The 27,840-nt window shown below is 29.7% G+C and overlaps 3 protein-coding genes across 3 annotated transcripts; all 3 read right to left on the bottom strand.

Moving 5' to 3' along the window:
- Positions 1–738: 738 nt before the first annotated feature.
- On the bottom strand, positions 739–10,742 carry LOC128958885 (fatty acid synthase-like). The gene is made up of 9 exons (XM_054304845.1): positions 10,278–10,742; positions 9,330–10,202; positions 8,438–9,208; positions 6,727–7,971; positions 6,389–6,643; positions 4,936–6,281; positions 3,737–4,825; positions 2,143–2,215; positions 739–749 (listed from the first exon to the last, which is right to left on the bottom strand). Exons 1-9 carry the CDS (start codon positions 10,720–10,722, stop codon positions 739–741), a joined length of 6,108 nt encoding a protein of 2,035 aa, XP_054160820.1. The 5' UTR covers positions 10,723–10,742.
- A 173-nt stretch (positions 10,743–10,915) lies between these two features.
- LOC128958884 (fatty acid synthase-like) lies at positions 10,916–12,898 on the bottom strand. Its single transcript, XM_054304843.1, has 6 exons — positions 12,720–12,898; positions 12,450–12,602; positions 12,065–12,337; positions 11,612–11,973; positions 11,269–11,533; positions 10,916–11,202 (listed from the first exon to the last, which is right to left on the bottom strand). Exons 1-6 carry the CDS (start codon positions 12,865–12,867, stop codon positions 10,916–10,918), a joined length of 1,488 nt encoding a protein of 495 aa, XP_054160818.1. The 5' UTR covers positions 12,868–12,898.
- A 1,605-nt stretch (positions 12,899–14,503) lies between these two features.
- LOC128958882 (fatty acid synthase-like) lies at positions 14,504–25,361 on the bottom strand. Its single transcript, XM_054304841.1, has 15 exons — positions 25,094–25,361; positions 24,837–24,989; positions 24,476–24,748; positions 24,057–24,418; positions 23,703–23,967; positions 23,360–23,632; positions 22,694–23,287; positions 21,752–22,624; positions 20,649–21,424; positions 18,928–20,488; positions 18,595–18,849; positions 17,160–18,505; positions 15,987–17,063; positions 15,133–15,202; positions 14,504–14,523 (listed from the first exon to the last, which is right to left on the bottom strand). The coding sequence occupies exons 1-15, from the start codon at positions 25,236–25,238 to the stop codon at positions 14,504–14,506; spliced, it is 8,043 nt and encodes a 2,680-aa protein (XP_054160816.1). The 5' UTR covers positions 25,239–25,361.
- Positions 25,362–27,840: the final 2,479 nt, after the last annotated feature.

Below are 27,840 nucleotides of genomic sequence, written 5' to 3'. Positions count from 1 at the left end.
TTTATATATAAATAATAAAACATTTTAAAACCGAAGTTACTTTTTTTGTAAACTATATATTTATTATTAGATTGAAACTGAGATAACGTTTTGCATGGCTTTAATTACAATATATTCAGAAAATTTAAATAAAATAAAAATTTTAAATTAAACAAATAAATATATTTTACATTATTTTTGAATAAAAATCATGAGTTAAATATTATTTTAAAAAATTTGGATGAAATCATTACAAACCCTAGTTATACAGTACTACTGTAACCTTCAAAAAATTTTAGTCACTAGTTTTTAGGTGTTTAGCTATTGATTAAAATATATTAATATTATTAACATATAGGGTTAGATCAGATTCCCTCCCTCGTCTTATTATCCATAAGTTCCTTATATTCCCTGTTCCCTGGGAATTCCCTGGGAAGACATTTCCTTGTGGTACCACCTATCGTACCATAACTCACATTACATAATGTTTAATTAAAAACACGTTTGTATAGTAAATGACTACAAAATGTATTTAATATTTTTACTAAATGTTTAATAATATTTGAATCATATTTTGATTGAGTTATTACTAACATAATGGTCCCAATTGAAACACAGTCATTGAGATTATGTACTTTATAATGTATGACAAATTATATTTTCCCTTTCTAACGATCAAGGGAGGGAATATAATATATTTTCCATATTTTCCGGGAAAACTGGAGGGATTTTATTTGGGAACTTCCCTCCCTGGGAATCTCATTCTAACCCTATTAACATATAATAAGAATAATCAAGATAACACTTTAAGATAATAGTTCTGTCTGTATTTCTGACACTCCTCAACAACCATATTTTAATTCAAATCTAAAAATGTATTGTTATATTTTCAATTTTTATTTAAAGCAATGTTATTTCTATGGGAAATTTTTAATGATTATTGAGCTCAGGTAGATTTTAGGGACAGGTAGGCAGGTATTGTGTAATAACATATTGCTATATTATATGAGTCATAAGGCACCGGGAGGTTAGCTACCTGTGCTAAATTTTTGTAAAATTTTCTCAAATGCAAAAATTTTCAATTTGTGTTAAAATTTTCAATTTTTATTTAAAGCAATGTTATTTCTATGGGAAATTTTAAATGATTATTGAGCTCAGGTAGGTTTTAGGGACAGGTAGGCAGGTGCTGTGTTATAACATTTTGCTATAAAATATGAGTCAGAGGGCACCGGTAGGTTAGATACCTGTGCTAATTTTTTTGTAAATTTTTCTCAAATGCAAAAATTTTCAATTTGTGTTAAAATTTTCAATTTTTATTTAAAGCAATGTTATTTCTATGAAAAATTTTAAACGTTTATTGAGCACTGGTAGGTTTTAGGGACAGGTAGGCAGGTGTTGTGTAATTACACTTTGGTATATTGTGTTAGTCTTATAGCACCGGGAGGTAAGCTACCTGTGCTAAATTTTTGTAAAATTTTCTCAAATGCAAATTTTTTCGCAAAAATGATTAAATTTTAAATTTTTATTAAAATTATTTAAATATATATAAAAACTAAAAATTCTCAAAAGTTTAGACGAATTAATGTGTATTGGTTCTGTAGTTTAGTTACATTAGGTTAAGTAGTTTGTTGTATAAAATAAATTAGCCAGTCATTCAAATTACTTATGATGAATATTTTAAAATTAGTAAAAGAATTGCACGGCTATACATGTTGCGCGGGACAATCTAGTATAATTATAATAATTTTATTTAAAAAATACTTCAAAATAGGAAATAAATTTTTAAAAAAAATTTAAAATAAAATATTAATTATAAAATACTTAAAAACTTTAATAAAAACCAATTATTATATCATTAAAATATTATCATCAATATTTTTGAATTATAATTTTTTTTTTTGAAAAACGTAATTATTAAATAAAAACATTTATATAATAATAATACACAATTAGATTGTTTAATTAATATAATACTATATAAAGTTGTAATACAATATTATATATCTATATAAAAATAATATTTAATATTAATATTATTGAATTATATTTTTAATGTTTAATATTTTTGAAATATAAATGAAATTTTTTTATTAAATTTTAGTATACAATAATTTTTTTGAGAATAAATTTATTGATAATCTAATAAATCAATTAATTTATCGCCAATTTTTTCCGATGCAAATGTTAGGGAGTGTTCGTCGACTTTAATTAAATCAAATGTCAAATCATTTGTTTCCTAATATTTTTTAGAGAAAAAAAAATATCTTTCAAAAAATGATATATAAAATAAATTAAGCATAAATTTTAACATAAAGTAATCAATTAAATTCAAATTAATTAATTCAAATTAGTTTCCATTAAAAGTAGACAATTTGGATAATAGATTGATAAAAATATAGATTAAAACAATAGTAAATTGTAGACTAAATACTGTACACTAAATACAAGTATTAATATATATAAAGGACAGTAAGCGACCCCCATTACCGACCCCCGCATAGGAGTGGCTTTAAGTGTGTATTAATCAGGGTTTTAAAAATGGCAGGCATTAACAATAGATGCCTATTTTGCCAAATGCCTGCCCTGCCTCTGCCATGCCCTGGGCATCTATTTTCAGGTGGTGACACCTATTATTTTAATTTTATATTATTAATTTATCTATAAAACATTGTTTTATCGATATTTGTTTGTATTTTTATTTTGTATATCTCTACTTAAAAGGTAAAATCATTGGAATTAATTATATTAATTGTAAATTTAATTAACAAGCTAAAAACAGTAAATTACATTATTTTTATAAATTCAGTTGCTTTTTAGCAATTTAATTTGGCAGGCAAATAAAATAGATGCCCAAAATGCCAGGCATTTATGGCATCTATTTGGGCATTGCCAGGGCAGGCATTTATTTCCTTAAAACCCTGGTATTAATATATATAAAAGACAGTACACGACACTCATTAACGACACCCACATAGGAGTAGATTTGTGTGTATACTGTATAGCACTAGCACTGTGTGTGTGACTGTGAACTACAGTAAGCTATACAATACATCTACAGTACATGTATTAACATAACACACTTAAACACATTTTAAGCATTGATATCATGTGTGAGACATAGGCAACACGTTTACAGAGAGTCTTAAATAGTGGCGGCGGAGATGATATTAATTACAATTATATGGTCATCAATACATTGAATTAAAAAGTGACCAAGGGCAATGTTGTAGATGATTTTAAACTAAATAAAATTGTAATTGGTCATTTTTAAATTAATTGTATGATTTGCCAGATAAATGCAGTCGACTATCATTTATAAATTTTTTAAACAGTCGACTGTAAATTATTTAGCATATAATACAATTAATTAAAAAATGACCAATTACAATTTTATTTATTTTAAATTTATCTACAACATTGCCCTTGGTCACTTATTAATTCAACGTATTGTTCACCAGATAATTGTAATTAATAGCATCGCCGCCGACGCTGTTTAAGATTATCTGACACTTTCACAAAGTTTTCATAACATTTCAAAACTAATATTTCAAATTATTTGTCGCTATTGTCTCAATAAATACTATCCTTGAATTAAAATATATTTATAATAAAAATTTTGATTTAATTTAATTAAAACGGGCCGTAATTACGGGCTTTAAAGTCTTGTAATAATAAAAACAACTGTAAGAAACTAACTAAAATAATAGTTAATATAATAATAATAATAATAATAATAATAATGTATTTATTGTTTTACCGGATTTGTTGGCAAAAAGTATAACTGATTTGTTTTATTGACAAATACTTCTTCGTCATCAATATTGTTGAACTCAAACGGTTTGATTATTGTTAGCTTTTGCCTATTATTAGCCCATTTATCCATCAGATTCTTGGATTTGATTTGTTGTTTTGTAATCAATTTCTTTATTTTCAGCGATCTATAAGTGGCCAACATTTTTGTCCGTTTCAATGAATTACGAAGAATTTCTTCCAAATCGGTGGCCATCAGACCGTTGCCGCCAAACTCACGGATTTCATTGCATCCGCGTCTAAGACGTGACTCAATATTTGGCTCGGATTTCATATCACGAGATATCTTATCCTTAAATATTTTCGGTATATTACTGGTCATGAAATCAAAGATAAATTCCAATAGAAATTCATTGGTAACCGCGTCCTCATTGAACTGTGTTTCCGATAGTATATCAATAATAACGGCTCGTTTGACACCACGAGTCTTGCGGACTATTTTAGTGGCAATGAATGCACAGTCAAAGTAGCCGACGATATCATACGAATCATTGTTGTTGTTGTGAATAGTATTCAATAGATTTATAAAATATTTGGTCAATTCATTGACCGATTCTATGCCATCCATATCGCGCGTCCAATTGATGCCGACAACTGGCCTATGAAATCGTTTGGCTAAATCATCGATAACTTTGAACGATCCCTGAATGGCCGGCAAGAAATATATGGGTCGACCAACGGTAATGTCATTCAATTTGGTGATCCTATTGGTAGGTATAATGAATTTACACTTTAATAGATTAGTTTTGGCCACTTTGATCTCCTGGACGTATCGATTAAAGTCTTCAACCCGACCCGACTCATACTCTTTGAGTAATCGGACGGTAATATTCTTGACGTGATATAACGACATCTTAATATTGTACTCCCGTTCCAACTCTTGTTTAAGTTCTACGGCAAACATCGACTCGAGTCCTATCTCTCCCAGTGATAGATAATCGGGAGTATTGTCCGGATCGATACCCAATGCCCGCCACATCTCCTTAATCACACGTTTCTGACGACTTCCCGATTGTATTATTCTTTCAGATTTTAGCTTAAAAATTGTCATATTTTTTGTTTAGATATTATAGACAAATCGGTAAAGGAATTAAACAAACATAAAACAAAAGTAATTATAATAATAATTATTATAATAATATTTACATATGAAGTGACAATCAGCTTATCGACGGCCAGTAGTCTATCCATGACTTCAAAAACCGAATTGATTCTCTGTTTCTTCATATTAGACATCTGGACGACCTGATCCTTGTTAGACAGGGCGCCCACATCACCGATCGGACCAAATTGTATGGCCAGTGCTTTCAATCCATCACCAGATCTTTGTTCACATAATCGTTCGCACATTGAGTTACCAAAAGCATAGTTACTTTGACCGCCGTTTCCTTTGCCCGCAATTAACGACGAAAATACAACAAAATGGTCTAAATTGATGTCCAATTTGCGAGTCATTTGATCCAAATTATCAAATATTTTATATTTTGAGGCAACAGTTGAACCAAATGTATCAGTTGTTTGGTTTTCCAGCAACAGATCATTCAATAATAGTGTCAAATGAAAGACACCGCCAATTGTTTTACCCAATTGTTGTGATTCATCTAAAAGTTGTTTTGTGCCGTCAATTGTCTGACAATTAGCTGTCGATACTATGATTTCCGATGAAAACATTTTGTATTTTTTACCGAAAGTTTCTAAACGTTTCAAAATATATTTTTGATAATCATTTTTGATGCCATTGCGTGAGTTTAGTACAAACTTTTTTGCCCCCTTATATAGCATCCAATGAACTAATTCTAGACCACAACCACCCAAACCACCCGTTATTATATAGACTTTATTTGGATTAAAGTATGTCTTAGTTTTTACTAACAAACTAATGGATGGATTCATATCTTTAACAGCATTTCTATCGGATTCTTCGTCTCTAATCTTAAGAATAATTTTTCCGATGTGTTTACCGGTTGTCATATATCTGAATGCCTTTTCCGCTTCATTAACACCAAATACAGTCCTATTAATTGGTTTAATACATCCATTTGAAGAGTTTTTATGCATCCAATCATAGAAATTGATTGTAAAATCCTGAGCCTCAAACAGACACATATCGACAGCCACACCAATGAACGATATGTCTCTCAAAAAGTCAAACATACCGATCTGTTTGTTTTTCATTTGATCATACTTTCCCAGTTCAACAAACCGACCCCTATTTGCCAGACACTCGTAACTGGCGTCCAATTTTTCACCGGTCAATGAATTCAATACCAAATCGACTCCTTTTCCTTTAGTCATCTGTTTTATCCTTAACTTAAACAATATATCTCTTGAACTGAATATTCTGTTTTCAGGAATATTATATTCTTTGATAAGAAACTGTTTTTTGTCTTCAGTTCCAACCGTCACAAAGATATCGCAGTTATAGTATTGGCATATATTTATGGCCGCCTGACCCACACCTCCAGTACCGGAATGTATTAAAATGCTTTCATCTATCAGTAATAATAAAAAGTAATAACAATAATTAAATATATATTATATATCTTATGATAGTTAATATATTAAATACAATATACTACAATATACGATAAACACATACTTCTCTTTAAGTGAGCCCTATCTATCAAACCATACCATACGGTGCTATATGTGCTCAATATAGTAACCGCATCGTCCATTGACCAGTGATTCGGTATTTTAGTTATAAAATTGTCATTTCCATGAATACTAGTCGCATAACATCGGGTTATATCAAAACCCATAATCCGCTCTCCATTGTCAATCCGACGGCCAGCAAACTCAATACCAATGAGACAATCGGTAAATAATAGCATCGGTCCACTCGGTATACGACCTAAATAAACACATATATGTTTATAAAAGTTAATTAATTCAATATATATTTGATAAGTAAGCTAAAAGTTACAAAATTAATACCGGTTGCAAACATAATGTCGCGAAATGTTAGTCCAGAACTGTATATATTGATCGGTATTTGTTTTATTCGGTTATTTGAAAAATCATAGACGCCTTCATCGGACGACACCAAACATCGCGAATCAAACCATTGAAGACTTGATAGATCTCTTCCCTGACCGACATTCAAGAAATAGTCATTGGATATGATTTTATCGTAATCTTTATTTAGCTTAAGATGTCTATAAGTTCCCACTTTTGGTTGATTTTTGTCATCATATTTATTGATTACATTGACTGACAAACTATTGGCCAAAATATGTTTGTATTTTTGATAATAATCCAAACAATTGATATCATTATTGCCGGTTATAGTATTGTAATCGATAATACATTTGAAACGATTGCCTCCCGGTTCAAGTCTTAGACTATTAATTAATCCTAAAATACCGTTTCTATGGGAATCATTGGCTATCAACCAAACCGTGTCACTTGATCTATTGGTTTCATTATTTTCAATTATTTTATCCCTGATTTGTGGCAACCAATTGTCATACATAAATGAATCTACCATGATCATTTTTGGTAAATCAGGGTTGCCATTGACCAGTTCGCCAACAGTTTTGCGAAACAGTAGAGCCATAGTACCGATGGTGTCATATTTGCGGCCAATTAGCCGAAGACCCGCTCGATTAGCAGCCGTAATAAACTGGTCGATCCGTTGCTCAAGAAACGAGTTGTCCAACAGTTTTCTATTGTTAACTGTGTCATTGTTTAACATCATCTCTGTATCCGTAAACATATATTTATGAATTGTCAACAAAAATCCATTGCTGACAATATAGTCGCTTAAATTTAAGATAAATTTGTCGACATCTATGTTGATGTCATCATATATATGCTGAGAGTCTCTAAACATAATAAAATCGCCAATTGATATATCAGTTGGAAAATCACTATCACTTGTTTGCCAAACACTGGCAGCATATCTGTCCTGTAATGATAAATCGTTTAGCAATACATCAATCGATCGGACGATTAGTTTGTAGTCGACATCAATGGGAAGGAGATTATAGTTTGTTATCAAATTTTCAATCTCTTTGGCCAACAATCCTTGAGTTAAGTTAATTTCAATAACTTTTACCGATTTTTGTGGCACCAAATTTTCATTGACAATATCGACCAACGATCGTAACAACAAATCATTTGTATGGATCTCATTAGTGATATCTTTAACAAAATCATATTCAGGTTTCGACTTAAGTTCTGACCATATTTTTGCAACAATTTTACTATTATTTTCAGTTAATTTCTTATCATAGCTACTATTATCAATAATATTATTTTTGTTGTTATCGATAACATTATTATTATTACTATAATTTTCACCGCAAATAGTTGTCAATATTTTATCCAAAATACGAAACATTACAAAATTTTCATTATTTAATGATTTTCGATATTTTTCTATTAATTCATAGTTTATATTAGTGTTGATATCGTATACAATATTATCATTATTAACACCAATTTTTTTCATCAAAACAATCAACATTTTGCATACCTGTTTTGATTTCATAGTAAATATATAGTTAAAAACAAGGTTTATACAAAAACATAAATTACTTAATTAATTAATTTTATACATTAAATTAATTATTATTAATTAGTATCTTATAATTATTACAATATATGAGTTGAATATTTACCTCTAAATATTCAGAGATCATACGCTTATGGGACGGTTCGATGGCATCCATGTCCTCATTGGCGACAAACTCATAGGAATCGAGTACCAGATCCTGATTGTCTGATCGACGGGAAATGGGAAACATTATGAGATCGCAGACTTCAATACCATAGGTGACCAACAATTTCGAGTCGTAATCAAAATAAAACGATACCAACGATTGGTATTTATGAAAGCGTTCAGAAAACTGATCGTTCATTTCATTGGTCTGTTCCAGTTCTTGTATTATAGAAACTGCCACTTCTTCTTCATCCAGTTCCGTACGTTTCTCTTCGGCTACAGTTTCGGCCACTTCTTGCTTGTTTTTGCCGGTGTTGGCAATAGCGTCGTCGTCATTGTCATCGACAGTCACACGATTTTTGACAATAGCCTCGAAAAACAGTTTCGGATCGATTTTAAGCGATTTGATCATTACGGGTACCATTAGCTTACGAAACGGTAACACAAATGCCGACGACTGTAGTAGAGAGTCGAGGAACGGTACAAACAGTCCGTTCCATTCGCAACTACCGAGTATTTCGACAAAATTGTTGGTCCGAACGCTTTTCAGTCGTCTGAATGCCGGTCCGTAATCGTAGCCAACAATACGTAAATCTTTGTAGATGTCGTCTCTGGTCAGCTTATACTCATCGGTTAGTTCCATGTGCTCATCATTCTCATAGATTAGATTCTGTGCGTATAGTCCATCATCGGTCAATCGGCTAACTTTACCCGAACAACATATGCTGTCACTTTCCATAACTATAAAATCATCTGAAAATAAAAATTAATAATAAAATTATAATAATTGTAATAAATGTTATTTTAATAATAATTGTTTTTATTATAGTTATCACTAAATATTATTATTATTAAAATATAAATAAAAACTTACGACTATTTTGAAAGTATCTGACTTTGAGTCGTGTCGGCGACGAATCGGACAGAAAAACTGGTCGTTTGAATTGAATATTTTCAAAGTGAACGGCCGTCTGGTCCCAGATTTTGCCGCAATAGCTGGCAAAGTGTCGCCAGACTAACATTATATAGCCGGTGGCCGGAAATAGTATGTTGCCGTCGACAGCGTGATCGGCGTAATAACAATCTTCAGGCATCTGTATGTTGACCGCAACGTTCATATCCGATGCCGTGGTTCGGGCATAAAAATCGGGATATTTTTTGCAAAAGTATTGTTTCGAATGATCCCATCGGATCAGCGACCCTATTGATTGCGTATTTCTGGCCACTGGCCATTCGACCGGCGGATAGAGCTTATCGATAGACGGATTTAATCCCAATTCGTATAGTTTGGCCAAACCCGACAAAAACAGATCCAAATTAGTGTCGTTCGAGTCTTTCTTCATAAACGACAAATAAGTGGCCGACTGAAGAGTATCGGTAACTATTTTGCCGAATACCGAATGCGGACCCATCTCTATGACAATCGAATCGGTCGGAAGTGTTTTCAAACGATCATAAAAATAGACGGAATTTAACAGATTATATGCAAAATACTCTGAAGAAGCATATTTCAAGATGTCGTTGTTATCATTGTCCTGTTGTTCTAAGTTTACCACTGATGTCGATAACCATCGGCTGGATCTGAGCCGTGGTTTTGGTATGTATTTTCTGGTTGTCTCTATCAATGGCTTAACCGAGCTATGCATATATGGCGAGTGATAGGGTATACCACTGCTGTCCAATTGGCGAACAAATACACCCATAGATCGTATCTTTTCAATCAATTCCTCCATTTCTTGTTGTTTGCCTATTATTATGTATAATTATCAAACAGATTAATTGCATAAAAGATTATTAATAAATTATAATTAAAATTGATTACCAGATACGACAACACTGTCTTTGGCATTATTGCAGACCACATACACTCCTTGTGGACACAATTTCTTTGCTTCGTTTCTCGACAGACCCACGACAGCCATCAAACCTTTCGGTAGTTTCTTATCGTTTTCAGTGACGGCTCCTCTAAAATATGACAAAATCATTGCCTCTTTTGTGGTCAGACATCCGTCAGCGTAAGCACAGGCTATCTCACCAAATGAATGTCCAATAATACCGTCGACAGTGATATCCAATGCTTTAATCACATCAAACAACGCCAACTCTATAGCAGTTGTCGTACAGAACTTAGCAGTCATTGTAGAGATGGAAGTGTTGTCTTCAGAGAGTAACCAATGTTTTAAATCAACATTAAATTCAAGTAATATTTGATGACATTCTTCGACTTTATTTCTGAAAATATCGATTGGCATTAAAGCCTTAGCCATTGCAGGCCATTGTCCGCCCAAACCCGGAAATAACAGCCAAACAGGTCTTAAGGATTTGCATTTAAATAATGAAAATTGTTTTTTATATTCATATCTAATGTTTTTGTTGTTATTTTCTTTATTTAATTTCTTCAAAATAATTGATCCTAAGTTTAAATATTAATAAATTACTTTAATTAAAATTATCTATAAATTAGTTAAACAAACCTCTGTAGGGAAAGCCGGTTGAGTTAACACTTGGACTGACTTTCATAGTATCAGTCAAAAGGGCTAAAAAGTCGCGCGTGATTTTGTGAGGATTTTTCTCGATAAAGTCAAACACGTGTTGAATGGCGGCTTCAGTGCGGCCGCAGATGTTTACAATACGCGGTATGGATTCGGCTATTTCCAGGCCATTATCGTCGGCCAACTTATAATTACATTCAATGAGTACGTGTCCGTTGACACCTCCAATACCAAAGTTATTTATGCCGGCAATGGCTGTATAAAAATATTGTAAATTAATTATGTAAAGCTTATGTATGTGTGTTTTGTTTTGATACCTACCTGGCTTATAGGCCAATGGTTTTGTATTGGGATATAGTGGTGGACAGTAGTGTTTGATTTCATTTTTAATTTGTTTCAAATTAATGTTAGGTGGAATACACTCTCTTTCAAATACAGTACATGTCTTAATTATTGCCGATACACCCGATGCCGCTTCCGTATGGCCCGTATTACTTTTGAGTACACCAAGCGGTAAGTAGTCCTCACGATTAGGTGCGGAACAGTAGGCATTGTAGATGGCCTTAACCTCTTGCAGATCGCCAACCTATTTGTATTTAATTGTATTAATATATATAAACTTTTTTATGTAATGTATGGTATGGTATGAGTATAACAATCTTACTCTGGTTCCCGTGCAATGGGCTTCAAAATAGTTGACTTTCAATGGATCCACATTAGCCTCTTTGTAGGTCATAATCATCAGTTCTTCTTGTGCTTCTGTCGATGGAAAGAACATGCCTTTGGTTTTTTTGCCGTCAACATTGACACGACTGGCCAACACTGAGGCATAGATACGGCGAGCCGAGGGTCGTCTCTGGAGGAATAGACAGGCAATGGCGTCACCCTTGACAAAGCCATCTGCCTCCTGGTCTAACACCGACGACAGGCCACGCGGTGAACAAACATTCATTTCTTGTAAATTTTGGACGAGAAACGGCTCAAATGTCATATGAGTTCCTCCGACTACAGCGTAATCAATATTGCCTATGAATTATAGGTTATACTATATATAGTAATATATATATATATTTGCATTTACAATATAATATTAATATTAATAGTATTAATCCGATACCTAATTTCAAGTCATTTATGGCCAAATTAAAGGCCACAAAACTGGCCGAACAGGCCGTATCAGTGATAAGCGACGGTCCCTTAAAGTCAAACACATAGGATATCCGGTTGGCGTACAGAGCCTTCATATTGCCCATTGTCTGCAACATTACCGACTGTTTACTCATCCGAATATCCGGCTGTACCTCTTCGGGATAGCTATCGGTCATAGCATAGGTCGACACACCGACATAGACACCGGTTCTCGTACCGCGCAATGAACTCGGATTTATACCTAAATATATTAAATATTATTTCAAACAAAGGACTGTACAGTATATTGCATATACAATACAAATAGTTTGATATTTATAATAATATTATAATTAAAAAAATAATTTATTTACCGGCGTCCACAATGGCCTCGTATGTGGTCTCCAATAGTTTACGCGATTGCGGATCAATTTCGTCGGCCATTTGTTGCATAATACCGAAGAAAAACACATCGAAGCGGTCAAAGTCTCTAACCTTTCCTTGTCTTGAATTAATTCCGTATAAATCTTTGATTTGTTTTTTTTGGTCATAAATATTGGTATTAGTTAATCATAAAAAAATTATTTTTATTATAATTTTTTTTCATAATTTTTTTTAATAATTTAATTGATAATAATAATAACCTTTAGGCCATCGACTATCACCGTCATTAGCATCGGTAACCATATCTATGCCATTGTATAGATTGTCAGCAAATTCATCGATATTATCAGATAATGGGAACCGACCACTCATACCACTGATTACTATATCATCGTTGTTTAAACTCATCTTTTAATTTGTTGTTATAGTTTAATAATATAAAGCAAACAAATTATATGTGTGTTTTGTGTTTGAATTTTTATCTAACAAAATAAAGTTTTATTCAATATTTTTGTTAATTTTTTTTAGAAAAAATTATTTGAAACTGTTTTCTATGATTTGCCAATTTATACTCCAAAAACTATATGAAAATTATCATAAATGTAAATTAGATTTGTTTTTTTGATAGTTAACATAATCCTTATAAATGTTTTTTTTAAAAAAAGGTTATGATTATTATTATATTATTTATTGTCAATTATTATTAATTGTCTTTTTAATTTAAATATTGTCTATAATTATTGATTAAAATTAACAATCAACTAATAACTTATGACGTTAACGGTACTAGGTGCATTTTTATTATTAGCATACAATATCAACAGTAATAATAATAATAATATAATAATCTTATAAATATTTGTCATGAAATATATTAAAAATAAAATTATAATAATAAAAATATGAATTATAAAATATACTACAATTATTTAATATTGATTAAAATAACAATAAATTAAAGTTATAAATATATTATTATTATTATTATTAAGTGAAGGACAAGCTATTGAAGGAAAGTGTGAACTAAATTCTCTCTATGTTTTAGATGTCATTTAATTGTGATAATTGAAAGTTTCTCTCTCTCTCTCTCTCTCTCTCTCTCTCTCTCTTTCTCTCTTCTCTCTCTTATTATTAAACAAACATTTTTTTAAAACGGTATCTCCTAACCTTGCTAAATTTTAAATATAATGATATCTCAACAAAAATAATAATAATAATAATAATAATAATAATAAACTACCCATCATGATAAATGATTCAAATATTTATGAAAACAAACAAAATCATTATACATTGTATGGTGTTTTTAATTAATTTTTTTAAAAAAATCATTGTTTACGTTCATTATATATAGATTTAATTAAGTTTTATTTTTTTAAAAAATTTGTTGCGGCAATATTGTCACTATTTTTGGGATTTATTTAACCAATCCGTTATATTATATATTTTGTTATATATATATAAATGATATATATTATAACGTGGTGTTTATCTAACCTTGTTGTAATAATTTATTTTAATGATTACTATTAGGCGTTTTCCTAGTTATTAAAATAGATATAAATATTATAAACATATCAATATAATAATAATAATCTTTATTTTAAAATACAGTACATTTGTCATGAAATAAATTAAAAATTGATAACAAAAAATACATTTATTTATTTTTTAAACAAAAATTAGTTAAAATAACAATAAATAACAACTTATTATATTTTTTGAAATAAAAAAATATACTTTTTAAATTTATGATAAATATTAAAATTCTGTTTTCTATAAACTATAATCATAAATTTTAATAGTTTTTTTTTAAATAAAAAAAATACTATTTTTCAATATTATAGATTACAATATATTCATAAAATTTAAATAAAATAAACATTTTAAATTAAACAAATAAATATATTTTCCATTATTTAGGAAAAATAATCATGAGTTAAATATTTTTAAAAAAAAAATTTGGATGAAATCATTACAAACCCTAGTTATATATATTATTATGCTATACAGTACTACTGTAACCTTCAAAAAATTTTAGTCACTAGTTTTTAGGTGTTTTCACTATTGATTAAAATATAAATATTATTAACATATAATATGAATAATATAATTATACTAATTTTATTACAAAATACTTGACATGAAATAAATTAGAAATAAAATATTAATTATAAAATTTAAAAAAAAACTTGTGACCAATTATATACAGTAATTAAAATCATCAATATTTTTTAATAATTGTTTTTTGATAAACGTAATTAATTATAATCAATTTTATAATATTAATAAATTAAAATATTTATATCATAATAATAGACAACTAGATTGCTCAATTAAAATATATAAATTTTATATATAAAGTTATATAAATTCTATATATAAAGTTATATAAATTTTATATATAAAGTTATAGAAATTTTATATATAAAGTTATAGAAATTTTATATATAAAGTTATTTTATATAAAATTATATTATATGTGTAATACTAAATATAAAATAATAATATTTAATCTTAATATTATTGAATTTTATTGTTAATACAATTTACTTTTGTAATACAATATACATAAAAAATATAAATGAAAAAAAAATATTTGTTATTTTAGTATACAATAATTTTTTTGAGAATAAATTTATTGATAATCTAATAAATCAATTAATTTATCGCCAATTTTTTCCGATGCAATTGATAGGGAGTGTTCATCGACTTTAATTAAATCAAACGACTCACTTGTTTCCTAATAATTTTCACAAAAAAAACAAATAATTAAAAAAAAATAATTATATTAATATTAATAAATTAATCATAAAATAAATTAATATATTGCCTTAGATTTAAAATATATTAATTTGTATAATACATTAGATAATAATGATAACAGTAATGATTTGAAAACTATTATAGTAATTGCAAAACTACTGTAAGCAAAAAAAATATATATAATAATATTAGTTAATAAATTTAGATAATAATATTAGTTAATAAATTTAGATAATAATAGTTGATAATAAAAATTTTGTTAAATTAATTTATATTAATTTGTATAATATATTGATAAAAATAATTAGAAAACTATTATAGTAATTGTAAAACTATTTTAAGCAATATATATATATAATAATAATAATAATATTAGTTAATAAACATTGTTAATAATATTAGTTAATAAACATTGTTAATAATATTAGTTAATAAACTTTGTTAATAATATTAGTTAATAAATTTAGATAATAATAGTTGATAATAAAAGATTTTGCTAATCTTTTCATTAAAATATACTAATTTATATATAATATTTCGATAAAAATAATCAGAAAACTATTTAAGTAATTATTAGATATAATCAAAAAAAAAACTACTGTAATATATAACCAAAAAAAATTAAAAAAAATATAATTAAAAGTTAATTAAAAGTTTTTTGTTAAACATATAAACAATATATAAATAAAAACAACTGTAAGAAACTAACAAAAAAAAAATTAGTTAATATAATAATTTAAAAAAATGTATTAATTGTTTACCAGATTTGTTGGCAAAAAGTATAAATCATTTGTTTTATTGACAAACTCTTCTTCGTCATCAATATTGTTGAACTCAAACGGTTTGATTATTGTTAGCTTTTGTCTACTTTTAGACCATTTGTCCATCAATTTTGATTTCATTTGTGTCATCAATTGTTTCTTCATCTTCCGCGACCTATAAGTGGTCAACAGTTTTGCCCGTTTCAGTGAATTACGTAAAATTTCTTCCAAATCGGTGGCCACCAGACCGCTGCCGGCAAACTCGCGTATCTCATTGCACGCGCGTCGAACACGTGCATCAATATTTGGCTCGGATTTCATATCGCGATATATCTTATCCTTAAACGATTTCGGGATATTACTGGATATAAAACCGAAAATAAACTCCAATAGAAATTCATCGGTAACCACGTCCTCATTGAACTGTGTTTCCGATAGTATGTCAATAATAACGGCACGTTTGACACGTGTTTTGCGTACAATTTTAGTGGCAATGAGTGCACAATCAAAATAGCCGACAATATCGTAGGAATTCTTGCTATTGTGTATAGTATTCAATAGGTTTATAAAATATTTGGTCATCTCTTTGATAGATCCGATGCCATCCATATCGCGCGTCCAATTGATGCCCACAACAGGCCTATGAAATCGTTGTCCTAATTCTTCAAACGCTTTGAACGATCCTTCGATGGCCGGCAAGAAATATATGGGTCGACCAACGGTAATGTCATTCAATTTAGTAATCCTATCGTTAGGTATAATGAATTTACACCTCAATAGGTTAGCTTTGGCCACTTTGATCTCCTGGACGTATCGTTTAAAGTCTTCAACCCGACCGGCCTCATAGTCTTTCAACATTCGGACAGTTATATTCTTCACATGATTTAACGACATCTTGATATTGTACTCCCGTTCCAACTCCTGTTGCAGTTCGACGGCAAACATCGATTCCAGTCCTATCTCGCCGAGTGTCAAGTGATCGGGAGTAGTGTCCGGATCGACACCCAATGCCCGCCACAGTTCCTTAACCATACGTTTCTGACGACTTCCCGATTGCATTATTCGTTCAGATTTGAGCTAAAAAATAATAAAAAGTTTTATAATTAGTTTTTTAAGACACCTTTTTAAAGACATTATCGATGAATCATATTATTATTATTATTAGATATTTACATATGAAGTAACAATCGGTTTATCAACGGTCAGTAGTCGGTCTAAGGCATCGAAAACCGAATTGATTCGCTGTTTCTTCAGATTAGACATTTGGATGGCCTGTTCTTTGTCAGACATAGCCCCGACATCACCAATCGGACCAAATTGTATGGACAATGCTTTCAATCCATTACCATATCTTTGTTCACATAATCGTTCGCACATTGCGTTACCAAAAGCATAGTTACTTTGACCGGCATTTCCTTTGCCCGAAGCCAGCGACGAAAATATAACAAAATAATCTAATTTGATGTCCAATTCACGAATCATTTGATCCAAATTAGCAAATATTGTATATTTTGAGGCAACAGTTGAACCAAATGTTTCCGTTGTTTGGTTTTCCAGCAACAGATCATTCAATAATAGTGTCAAATGAAAGACACCGCCAATTGTTTTACCCAATTGTTGTGATTCACTTAAAAGTTGTTTTGTGCCGTCAATTGTCAGACAATTAGCTGTCGATACTATGATTTCCGATGAAAACATTTTGTATTTTTTACTAAAATTTTCTAAACGTTTCAAAATATATCTTTGATAATCATTTTTGATGCCATTGCGTGAGTTTAGTACAAACTTTTTTGCTCCCATATATAGCATCCAATGAACTAATTCAAGACCACAACCACCCAAACCTCCCGTTATTATATAGACTTTGTTTGGATTAAAGTATGTCTTAGTTGTTACTAACAAATCAATCGATGGATTCATATCTTTAACAGCATTTCTATCGGATTCTTCGTCTCTAATCTTAATAATAACTTTTCCGATGTGTTTACCGGTTGTCATATATCTGAACGCCTTTTCCGCTTCATTGACACCAAACACAGTCCTATTAATTGGTTTAATACAACCATTTGAAGAGTTTTTGTGCATCCAATCAAAGAAATTGATTGCAAAATTCTGAGTCTCAAACAGACACATATCGACAGCCACACCAATGAACGATATGTCTCTCAAAAAGTCAAACATACCGATCTGTTTGTTTTGCATTTGATCATACTTTCCCAGTTCAACAAACCGACCGCTATTTGCCAGACACTCATATCCGGCGTCCAATTTTTCACCAGTCAATGAATTGAGCACCAAATCAACTCCCTTTCCTTTAGTCAACTGTTTTATTCTTAACTTAAACAATATATCTCTTGAACTGAATATTTTGTTTTCAGGAATATTATATTCTTTGATAAGAAACTGTTTTTTATCTTCAGTTCCAACCGTAACAAAGATATCGCAGTCAAAGTGTTGGCATATATTGATGGCCGCCTGACCCACACCTCCAGCACCCGAATGTATTAAAATACTTTCATCTTATAATAGCGTAATAAATAAGTATTTTACAAAACAATTGATTTATTCATTATTGTTTTTATAATTTTTTTTAATAAAAAATACATACTTTTCATTAAATGAGCCCTCTTTATCAAACCATACCATACGGTGCTATATGTGCTCAATATAGTGACCGCATCGTCCATTGACCAGTGATTCGGTATATTAGTTATAAAATTTCTATTTCCTTGAATACCAGTCGCAAAACATCGGGTTATATCAAAACCCATAACTCGTTCTCTATTATCTAACCGACGGCCAGCAAACTCGCATCCAATAAGACAATCGGTAAATAACAGCATCGGTCCACTCGGTATACGACCTAAACAAAAAAATTATTGAATAATATATTGCTAATTGAATTAAAACTAAAAAACTAAAAAATATTGCATTTAAATACCTGTGGCAACCATAACGTCGTGAAATGTTAGTCCAGAACTGTATATATTGATCGGTATTTGTATTATTCGGTTATTTGAAAAATCATAGACGCCTTCATCTGACGGCACCAAACATCGAGAATCAAACCATTGAAGACTTGATAGATCTCTTCCCTGACCGACATTCAAGAAGTAGTCATCGGATTTGATTTTATCGTAATCTTTGTTTAGCTTAAGATGTCTGTAAGTTCCCACTTTTGGTTGATGTTTGTCATCATATTTATTGATAACATTGACTGTCAAACCATTGGCCAAAATATGTTTGTATTTTTGATAAAAATCCAAACAATTGATATCATTATTGCCGGCCATAGTATTATAATCGATAATACATTTGAAACGATCGCCTCCCGGTTCCAGTCTAAGACTATTAATTAATCCTAAAATACCGTTTCTATGGGAATCATTGGCTATTAACCAAACTGTATCACTTGATATATCGGTTTCTTTATTTTCTATTAATCTTTCACTGAGTTGTGGCAACCAATTATCATACATTGATGAATCTACCATGATCAATTTTGGTAAATCAGCAAAAATTTGGTCCTCATTAACCAGTCCGCTGCCAACTGTTTTGCGAAACAGTAGAGTCATAGTACCGATGGTATCACACTTGCTGCCAATTAGCCGAAGACCTGCTCGATTAGCAGCCGTAATAAACTGGTCGATCCGTTGCTCCAGAAACGTGTTGTCCAACAGTTTTCTGCCGTTAATTGTGTCGTTGTTGACGATGTTGTTTAACATTAGCTCTGTATCCGTAAACCTATATCTATGAATTGTCAACAAAAATCCATTGCTGACAATATAGTCGTTTAAATTTAAGATAAATTTGTCGACATCTATGTTGTTGTCATCGTAGATATGATGAGAGTCTCTCAACACAATAAAATCGGCAATTGATATATCAGTGGGAAAATCACAATCACTTGTCTGCCAAACACTGGCAGCAGATCTGTCCTTAAATGATGAATCATTCGCCAATACATCCATCGATCGGACAATTAGTTTGTAGTCGACATCAATGGGATAGAGATGATAGTTTGCCATCAATTTTTCAATCTCTTTGGCCAACAATGCTTGAGTTAAGTTAATTTCGACTATTTTTACCGATTTTTGTGGCACCAGATTTTCATTGACAATATCGACCAATGCTCTCAACATGTGATCGTTTTTATGGATCTCATTGGTGATGTCTTTAACAAAATCGTATTCAGGTTTGAACTTAATTTCTGACCATAATTTTCCAGCTATTCTACTATTATTATCATTCAATTTCATATCATCAGTGCTATTGTCTATAATATTATTTTTGTTGTTTACAATATCATTACTAATATAATTTTCACCGCAAATAGTTGTCAATATTTTATCCAAAATACGAAACATTACAAAGTTTTCATTGTTTAATGATTTTCTATATTTTTCTATTAATTCACTGTTTATATTAATGTTAATATCGTATACAATATTATCAGTATTAACACCAAATTTTTTCATCAAAACAATCATCATTTTGCATACCTGTTTTGATTTAATAGTAATAAAAATAATTAAATATAAAAAATAATAGTCTAGTAAAAGTAATTAATGCAAAATAAATTAATTACTGTTTTATTATAATAATAATTTTAAATAAAGTTTGATAGAATTAATATATAAAATATAATTTTTGTATAAATACCTCTAAATATTCAGAAATCATGTACTTATAGGACGGTTCGATGGCATCCATGTCCTCATTGGCGACAAACTCATAGGAATCGAGTACCAGATCCTGATTGTCTGATCGACGGGTAATGGGAAACACTATGAGATCGCAGATTTCGATACCATAGGTGACCAACAATTTCGAGTCGTAATCAAAATAAAACGATACCAACGATTGGTATTTATGAAAGCGTTCACAAATCTGGTCAAGTATTTCATTGGTCTGTTCCAGTTCTTGTAGTACCGAACCTGCCTGTTCTCCTTCGTCCAGTTCCGTTCGTTTCCATTCGGCTACAGTTTCAGCCACTTCTTGCTTGTCTTTGCCGGTGTTGTCGACTTCATCGGCGCAACGATTTTTGACTATAGCCTCGAAAAACAGTTTCGGATTGATTTTAAGCGATTTGATCATTACGGGTACCATTAGCTTACGAAACGGTGCCACAAATGCCATCGACTGTAGTACTGAGTCGAGGAACGGTACAAACAGTCCGTTCCATTCGCAACTACCGAGTATTTCGACAAAATTGTTGGTCCGAACACTTTTCAGTCGTCTGAATGCCGGTCCGTAATCGTAGCCAACAATACGCAACTCTTTGTAGATGTCGTCTCTGGTCAGACTATACTCACCGGTTAGCTCCCGGTGCTCATCATTCTCATAGATTAGATTCTGTGCGTATAGTCCATCATCGGTCAATCGGCTAACTTTACCCGAACAACAAATGTTGTCACTTTCCATTATTACAAAATCATCTGAAAAACATAACACCGGTAATTATAATTATTAAATGTTTGTTAAAAACACTATTTTTATATACTGTATATAAATGTTATATATATATATATATATTTATAAATATCAATAATGTAATAACTATTACCAGTATAATAAACTATTAAACAATTATAATTAAGTTATATACTTAATAGTTATAGTAATAGAAATTATTTTTTATAACTTTCTTAAATATATGTTTGTATTAATTATAATCTAGTTTTTAAAAAAATAATAAATAAACAAAAAAAAAGTTATATAATGTTAAACTCAAAATATACATAATTATTATTATAAATACTTACGGCTATTTTCAAAGTATTTGACTTTTAATCGGGTCGGCGATGACTCGGACAGAAAAACTGGTCGTTTGAATTGTATGTTTTCAAAATGGACGGCTGTCTGGTCCCAGATTTTTCCGCAATAACCGGCAAAGTGGCGCCAGACCAACATTATATAGCCAGTGGCCGGAAACATAATGTTGCCGTCGACAGCATGATCGGCGTAATAACAATCGTCGGGCATCTGTATGTTGACCGCAACGTTCATATCCGATGCCGTGGTTCGGGTATAAAAATCGGGATATTTTTTACAAAAGTATTGTTGCGAATGATCCCATCGGATCAGCGACCCGATTGATTGGGTATTTCTGGCCACTGGCCATTCGACCGGCGGATATAGTTTATCAATAGACGGATTTACTCCCAATTCGTACAGTTTGGCCAAACCCGACAAAAACAGATCCAAATTCGTATCGTTCGAGTCTTTCTTCATAAACGACAAATAAGTGGACGACTCAAGAGTATCGGTAACTATTTTGCCGAATACCGAATGCGGACCCATCTCTATGACAATAGAGTCGGTCGGAAGTGTCTTCAGGCGATCATAAAACTGGACGGCATTTAACAGATTATACGCAAAATATTCGGACGAAGCATATCTCAAGATATCGTTGTTGTCGTTATCCTGTTGTTCTAAGTTAACCACTGATGTCGACAACCATCGGCTGGATCTGAGCCGTGGTTTTGGTATGTATTTCCTGGTTGTCTCAATCATTGGCTTAACTGAACTCTGCAAATATGGCGAATGATAGGGTATACCACTGCTGTCCAATTGGCGAACAAATACACTCATAGATCGTATCTTTTCAATCAATTCCTTCATTTCTTGTTGTTTACCTATTGTTATAATAATAATAATAATTGTAAATTATCAACAATTCTAGTATTATAATTAAAATTGATTACCAGATACGACAACAGTGTCTTTGGCATTATTGCAGACCACATACACTCCTTGTGGACATAATTTTTTTGCTTCGTTTCTCGACAGACCCACGACAGCCATCAAACCTTTTGGTATTTTCTTATCGTTTTCAGTAACGGCTCCTCTAAAGTACGACACAATCATTGCCTCTTTTGTGGTCAGACATCCGTCAGCGTAAGCACAGGCTATCTCACCAAATGAATGTCCAATAATACCGTCGACATTGATATCCAAAGCTTTAATCACATCAAAGAACGCCAACTCTATAGCAGTTGTCGTACAGAACTTAGCAGTCATTGTTGAGATGGAAGTGTTGTCTTCAGAGAGTAACCAATGTTTTAAATCGACATTAAATTCAAGTAATATTTGATGACATTCTTCGACTTTATCTCTGAAAATATCGATTGGCATTAAAGCCTTAGCCATTGCAGGCCATTGTCCGCCCAAACCCGGAAACAACAGCCAAACAGGTCTTAAGGATTTACATTTAAATAATGAAAATTGTTTTTTATATTCATATCTAATGTTTTTGTTATTATTGTTGTCATCACTTAATTTCTTTAAAATAATTGATCCTAATTTAAAATATTTAATTAAAAAATAATTAAATTTATTACAATTATTAAATAAATTAGTTATTAACAAACCTCTGTAGGGAAAGCCGGCAGAGTTAACACTGGGACTGATTTTCATAGTATCGGTCAAAAGTGCTAAAAAGTCGCGCGTGATTTTTTGCGGATTTTTCTCGATAAACCCAAACACGTGTTGAATGGCGGCTTCAGTGCGGCCGCAGATGTTTACAATACGCGGTATGGGTTCGGCTATTTTCAGGCCATTGACATCCGCTTTCTTATAATTACATTCAATGAGTACGTGTCCATTAGCTCCTCCAATGCCAAAGTTATTGATACCAGCAATAGCTATAGAGTATAAAATATTTTTAGTTAATTATATGGTTTAATGTATGTATGTTTGCTGTTTGACCCATACCTGGCTCATAGGCTAATGGTTCGGTATTGGGATACAGTGGTGGACAGTAGTATTTGCATTCATTTTTAATTTGTTTCAAATGAATATTAGACGGTATACACTCTCTTTCAAATACTAGACATGTCTTAATGATTGCCGATACACCCGATGCCGCTTCCGTATGACCCGTATTACTTTTGAGTAGACCAAGCGGTAGATAGCCCTCCCTCTTAGGTGTTGCACAGTAGGCATTATAGATGGCCTTAACCTCTTGAGGATCGCCCACCTATTTATTTAATTGTATTAATATACATATAATCCTTTATTTGTTTTATGTATATAGTAGATGGTATGGTATGAGTATAACAATCTTACTCTGGTTCCCGTGCAATGAGCTTCAAAATAGTTGACTTTCAATGGATCCACATTAGCCTCTTTGTAGGTCATAATCATCAGTTCTTCTTGTGCTTCTGTCGATGGAAAGAACATGCCTTTGGTTTTTTTGCCGTCAACATTGACACGACTGGCCAACACTGAGGCATAGATACGGCGAGCCGAGGGTCTTCTCTGAAGGAAAACACAGGCAATGGCGTCACCCTTGACAAAGCCATCTGCCTCCTGGTCTAACACCGACGACAGGCCACGCGGTGAACAAACACTGATTTCTTGTGACATTTGGGCGATAAACGGCTCAAATGTCATATGAGTGCCGCCGACCACAGCGTAGTCAACATTGCCTATGAAGGATAGGCTATATATTGAATATATATATATTTTTGAAATTATACTGTTACCTAATTTCAAGTCATTTATGGCCAAATTAAAGGCCACAATACTGGCCGAACAGGCCGTATCAGTAATAAGTGACGGTCCCTTAAAATCAAACACATAGGATATCCGGTTGGCGTACAGAGCCTTCATATTTCCCATTGTCTGCAACATTACCGACTGTTTACTCATCCTAATGTCCGGCTGTATCTCTTCGGGATAGCTATCGGTCATTGCATAGGACGACACACCGACATAGACACCGGTTTTTGTGCCGCGCAATAAACTCGGATTTATACCTAAATATTATCGCAAATATATTACATATACACCAAAAATAACTTCATATTTATAATAATAATAATATTATTTTAATAGTTTATTCACCGGCGTCGACAATGGCCTCGTATGTGGTCTCCAATAGTTTACGCGATTGCGGATCAATTTCGTCGACCATTTGTTGCATAATACCGAAAAAAAACACATCGAAGCGGTCAAAGTCTCTAACCTTTCCTTGTCTTGAATTAATTCCGTATAAATCTTTGATTTTTTGTTGTTGTCATAAATTTTAGTTAATTAATAAATAAATATTTTTACATTAATATGTTGATAATTTAATTAATAAATTAATTGATAATAATAACCTTTAGGCCATCGACTATCACCGTCATCGGCATCGGTAACCATATCTATGCCATTGTAGAGGTTGTCAGCAAATTCATCGATATTATCAGATAATGGGAACCGACCACTCATACCACTGATTACTATATCATCGTTTAAACTCATCTTTGAATTTGTTGTTATAGTTTTAATATAAAGCAAACAAATTATATGTGTGTTTTGTGTCACCAATTATTATCTAACCAAAAATAAATTGTAAATATTTTAGTAAAATTCAAACAAAAAATATATTTTTTTTAAAAAATTCTTAAAATCTTTAAAACTGTTTTGTATTAATGTTTTGCATTCAATAGTAATTACTAAATACTGTAATCATTTACTAAACTTTTTTTTTAAACTGAATACTTATACAAATAATTATAATAAATAAACAAAATAAATAAAAATTTTAGAAATTTTATAATTAAAAAAAACGTTTTAAGTACTGACAATGAATTAATACAAACCAAAATAATAATTTTAAAAAAAAGTATTTAATATTTTTGTTTTTAAAGTGTCAACAAATTGCTATACAGTATTAAATATTATACTATTTTTTGTTTGTTTGTTAATATTATATAAATAACTTTTCTTAAATAAAATTTATACTAAACTAAAATACAAATTTGCATAAATGTAATTAGATTTTTATTTATTATTATTATTATTATTAGATTGATAACATAATCCTTAATAATGTTTTAAAAATTATGATTATCGATAAATAAAGTATAATGTGTTTTCCCATTATTAAAAATATAATTATTATTAACATATATATATAATATGATATAACATGAAGGACAGCTAAAATGCTTAATAAATTTGTTTTGTTTTTATTTACATTTAAAATTTATTTCATTAACTCTCTCTCTCTYTCTCTCTCTCTCTCTCTCTCTTTCTCTGAATATTAGGCAATATTACAGTTAAATTGAATTTGAATAAAATTTAATTAACTTAACTATTAAATTATACTATAATTTAAAAAAACTAATAATATCAAACAATTTTATAAACACTAAGTTTTTTATTTAATTTTAATAATTATTGAATATTCAAATTTGAAATAAAAATAAATAAAATAACAAAATATTTATATTTCTTTATAATTTATTGATATATTGAAAATACAATATTATATTTGTAGTGAATTTAAAATATAATTAATATAACCTCAAAATTATTTTTATTAAATCAAAATTATTTTTTTAAACAATAAAACTTAATAATTAAATATCTATATTTTACTGTATAAATTATATTACAGTATAAGCAAATATTTAAATGTTTTATATAATATTTAATTAAATTTTTAGCAAAATATGTGAATATAATTAAAAAAAATTATCTTAAAGATTATTGTATTATAAAGTTATTGAAATTTTTTATTGTTTTGTTTATATAAATTTATTCATTATTTACTTTTTTAACAAATTTTAAAAAAACTATTTTATAATTTATGATAAATATCTAATTTCTGTTTTAGCTATAAACTATCGTTATTTTTAATATTGTTTTTTTTAAAAAATACATTTTAAATTGAAAAAAATATTTATTATAATTTTGAAAAATCATGACTTAAAATATTTAAAATTTATAGTTCATTAAGTTTTATCAATAACATTAATAAATTTCAAAAATATTATAATACTATCACATCAAAAATTTTATTATTTATTTAAAGATTTTAAATAATTGATTTATTTAAATGATTTTTTTAATAATATAATATTTAAAATTTTGTCAATTGTAAAAAAATATATTTATTATATAGGATTATAATAGTGATTTATTTTTTATTTTTGGAAAATATTATATTAAAATATTAGCTTTTATTAAATAATTGGTATTTTAAATGTTTATTATAATAATATATAATAATATTTTGTAAATTTTCAACAAAAAAAAACATTTATTAAATTTATTAGAGTTAAGTTGATTTTATAGTTGAAACTTATAATAATTTTAATTTATTAATATATAGTTTATTTACTAATTGTTTCTATTAATAGTTGAATAAAAATAATAATATATTTTATGCTTTTTTAAAAAAAATCGGTAAAACATTTCTACTAATTAATCAATTAATAATTAAAAATATGTGTTTTTACAAACAGTAATTACTACATGTTTTACAAGTTTTTTTTAAAAATATTTAAAAATAAGGTAAATTACATTATTATATATAAATGCAATTGATTTATTTAGAAAAATAAATCATTAATTATTTATAATTTGTCATACATGTAGATAATTAATATACAGTATAATCTAATAATAAACTGTTTGTATATAATTTTAATAATATATATTAATAATATATTTTTAAATAATACAAAAATAATAATTATACATATATAACTTTATATAAATATATTGATAAAATTGATTTTGCTTAAAACTTACTAAAAATGATATCATCAATTGACCAATATTATTTAATTATATATTGTTTTTTTTTAATTATTTTATATAATTATTAAAGTTTTTTCCCCTTAATAAGCTATAGTGTCAAGGTAAATATAATTATTTGAACAAATTATATGTAAATTATATGTACAATACTTATATTAAAAAATATATATATAAAAAAATAAAATTATATATACCATTAGTACGATGATTGGATAATATAAAGAAAATAACAATTTATTTTACTTTATTTTTTCAAAATTAATTTTAATTAAGTTACTATCAAAACAACCATGATCAATATTAGTCAATTACA

The sequence above is a fragment of the Oppia nitens genome, unplaced genomic scaffold, assembly GCF_028296485.1.
Source record: "Oppia nitens isolate AA-2021 unplaced genomic scaffold, nextdenovo-longstitch-racon4-pilon3 scaffold3_pilon_pilon_pilon, whole genome shotgun sequence".
Lineage (NCBI taxonomy): Eukaryota > Metazoa > Arthropoda > Arachnida > Sarcoptiformes > Oppiidae > Oppia > Oppia nitens.
The sequence above is the reverse complement of the archived record's forward strand: the minus strand, read 5'-3'. Positions and strand labels throughout refer to the sequence as shown.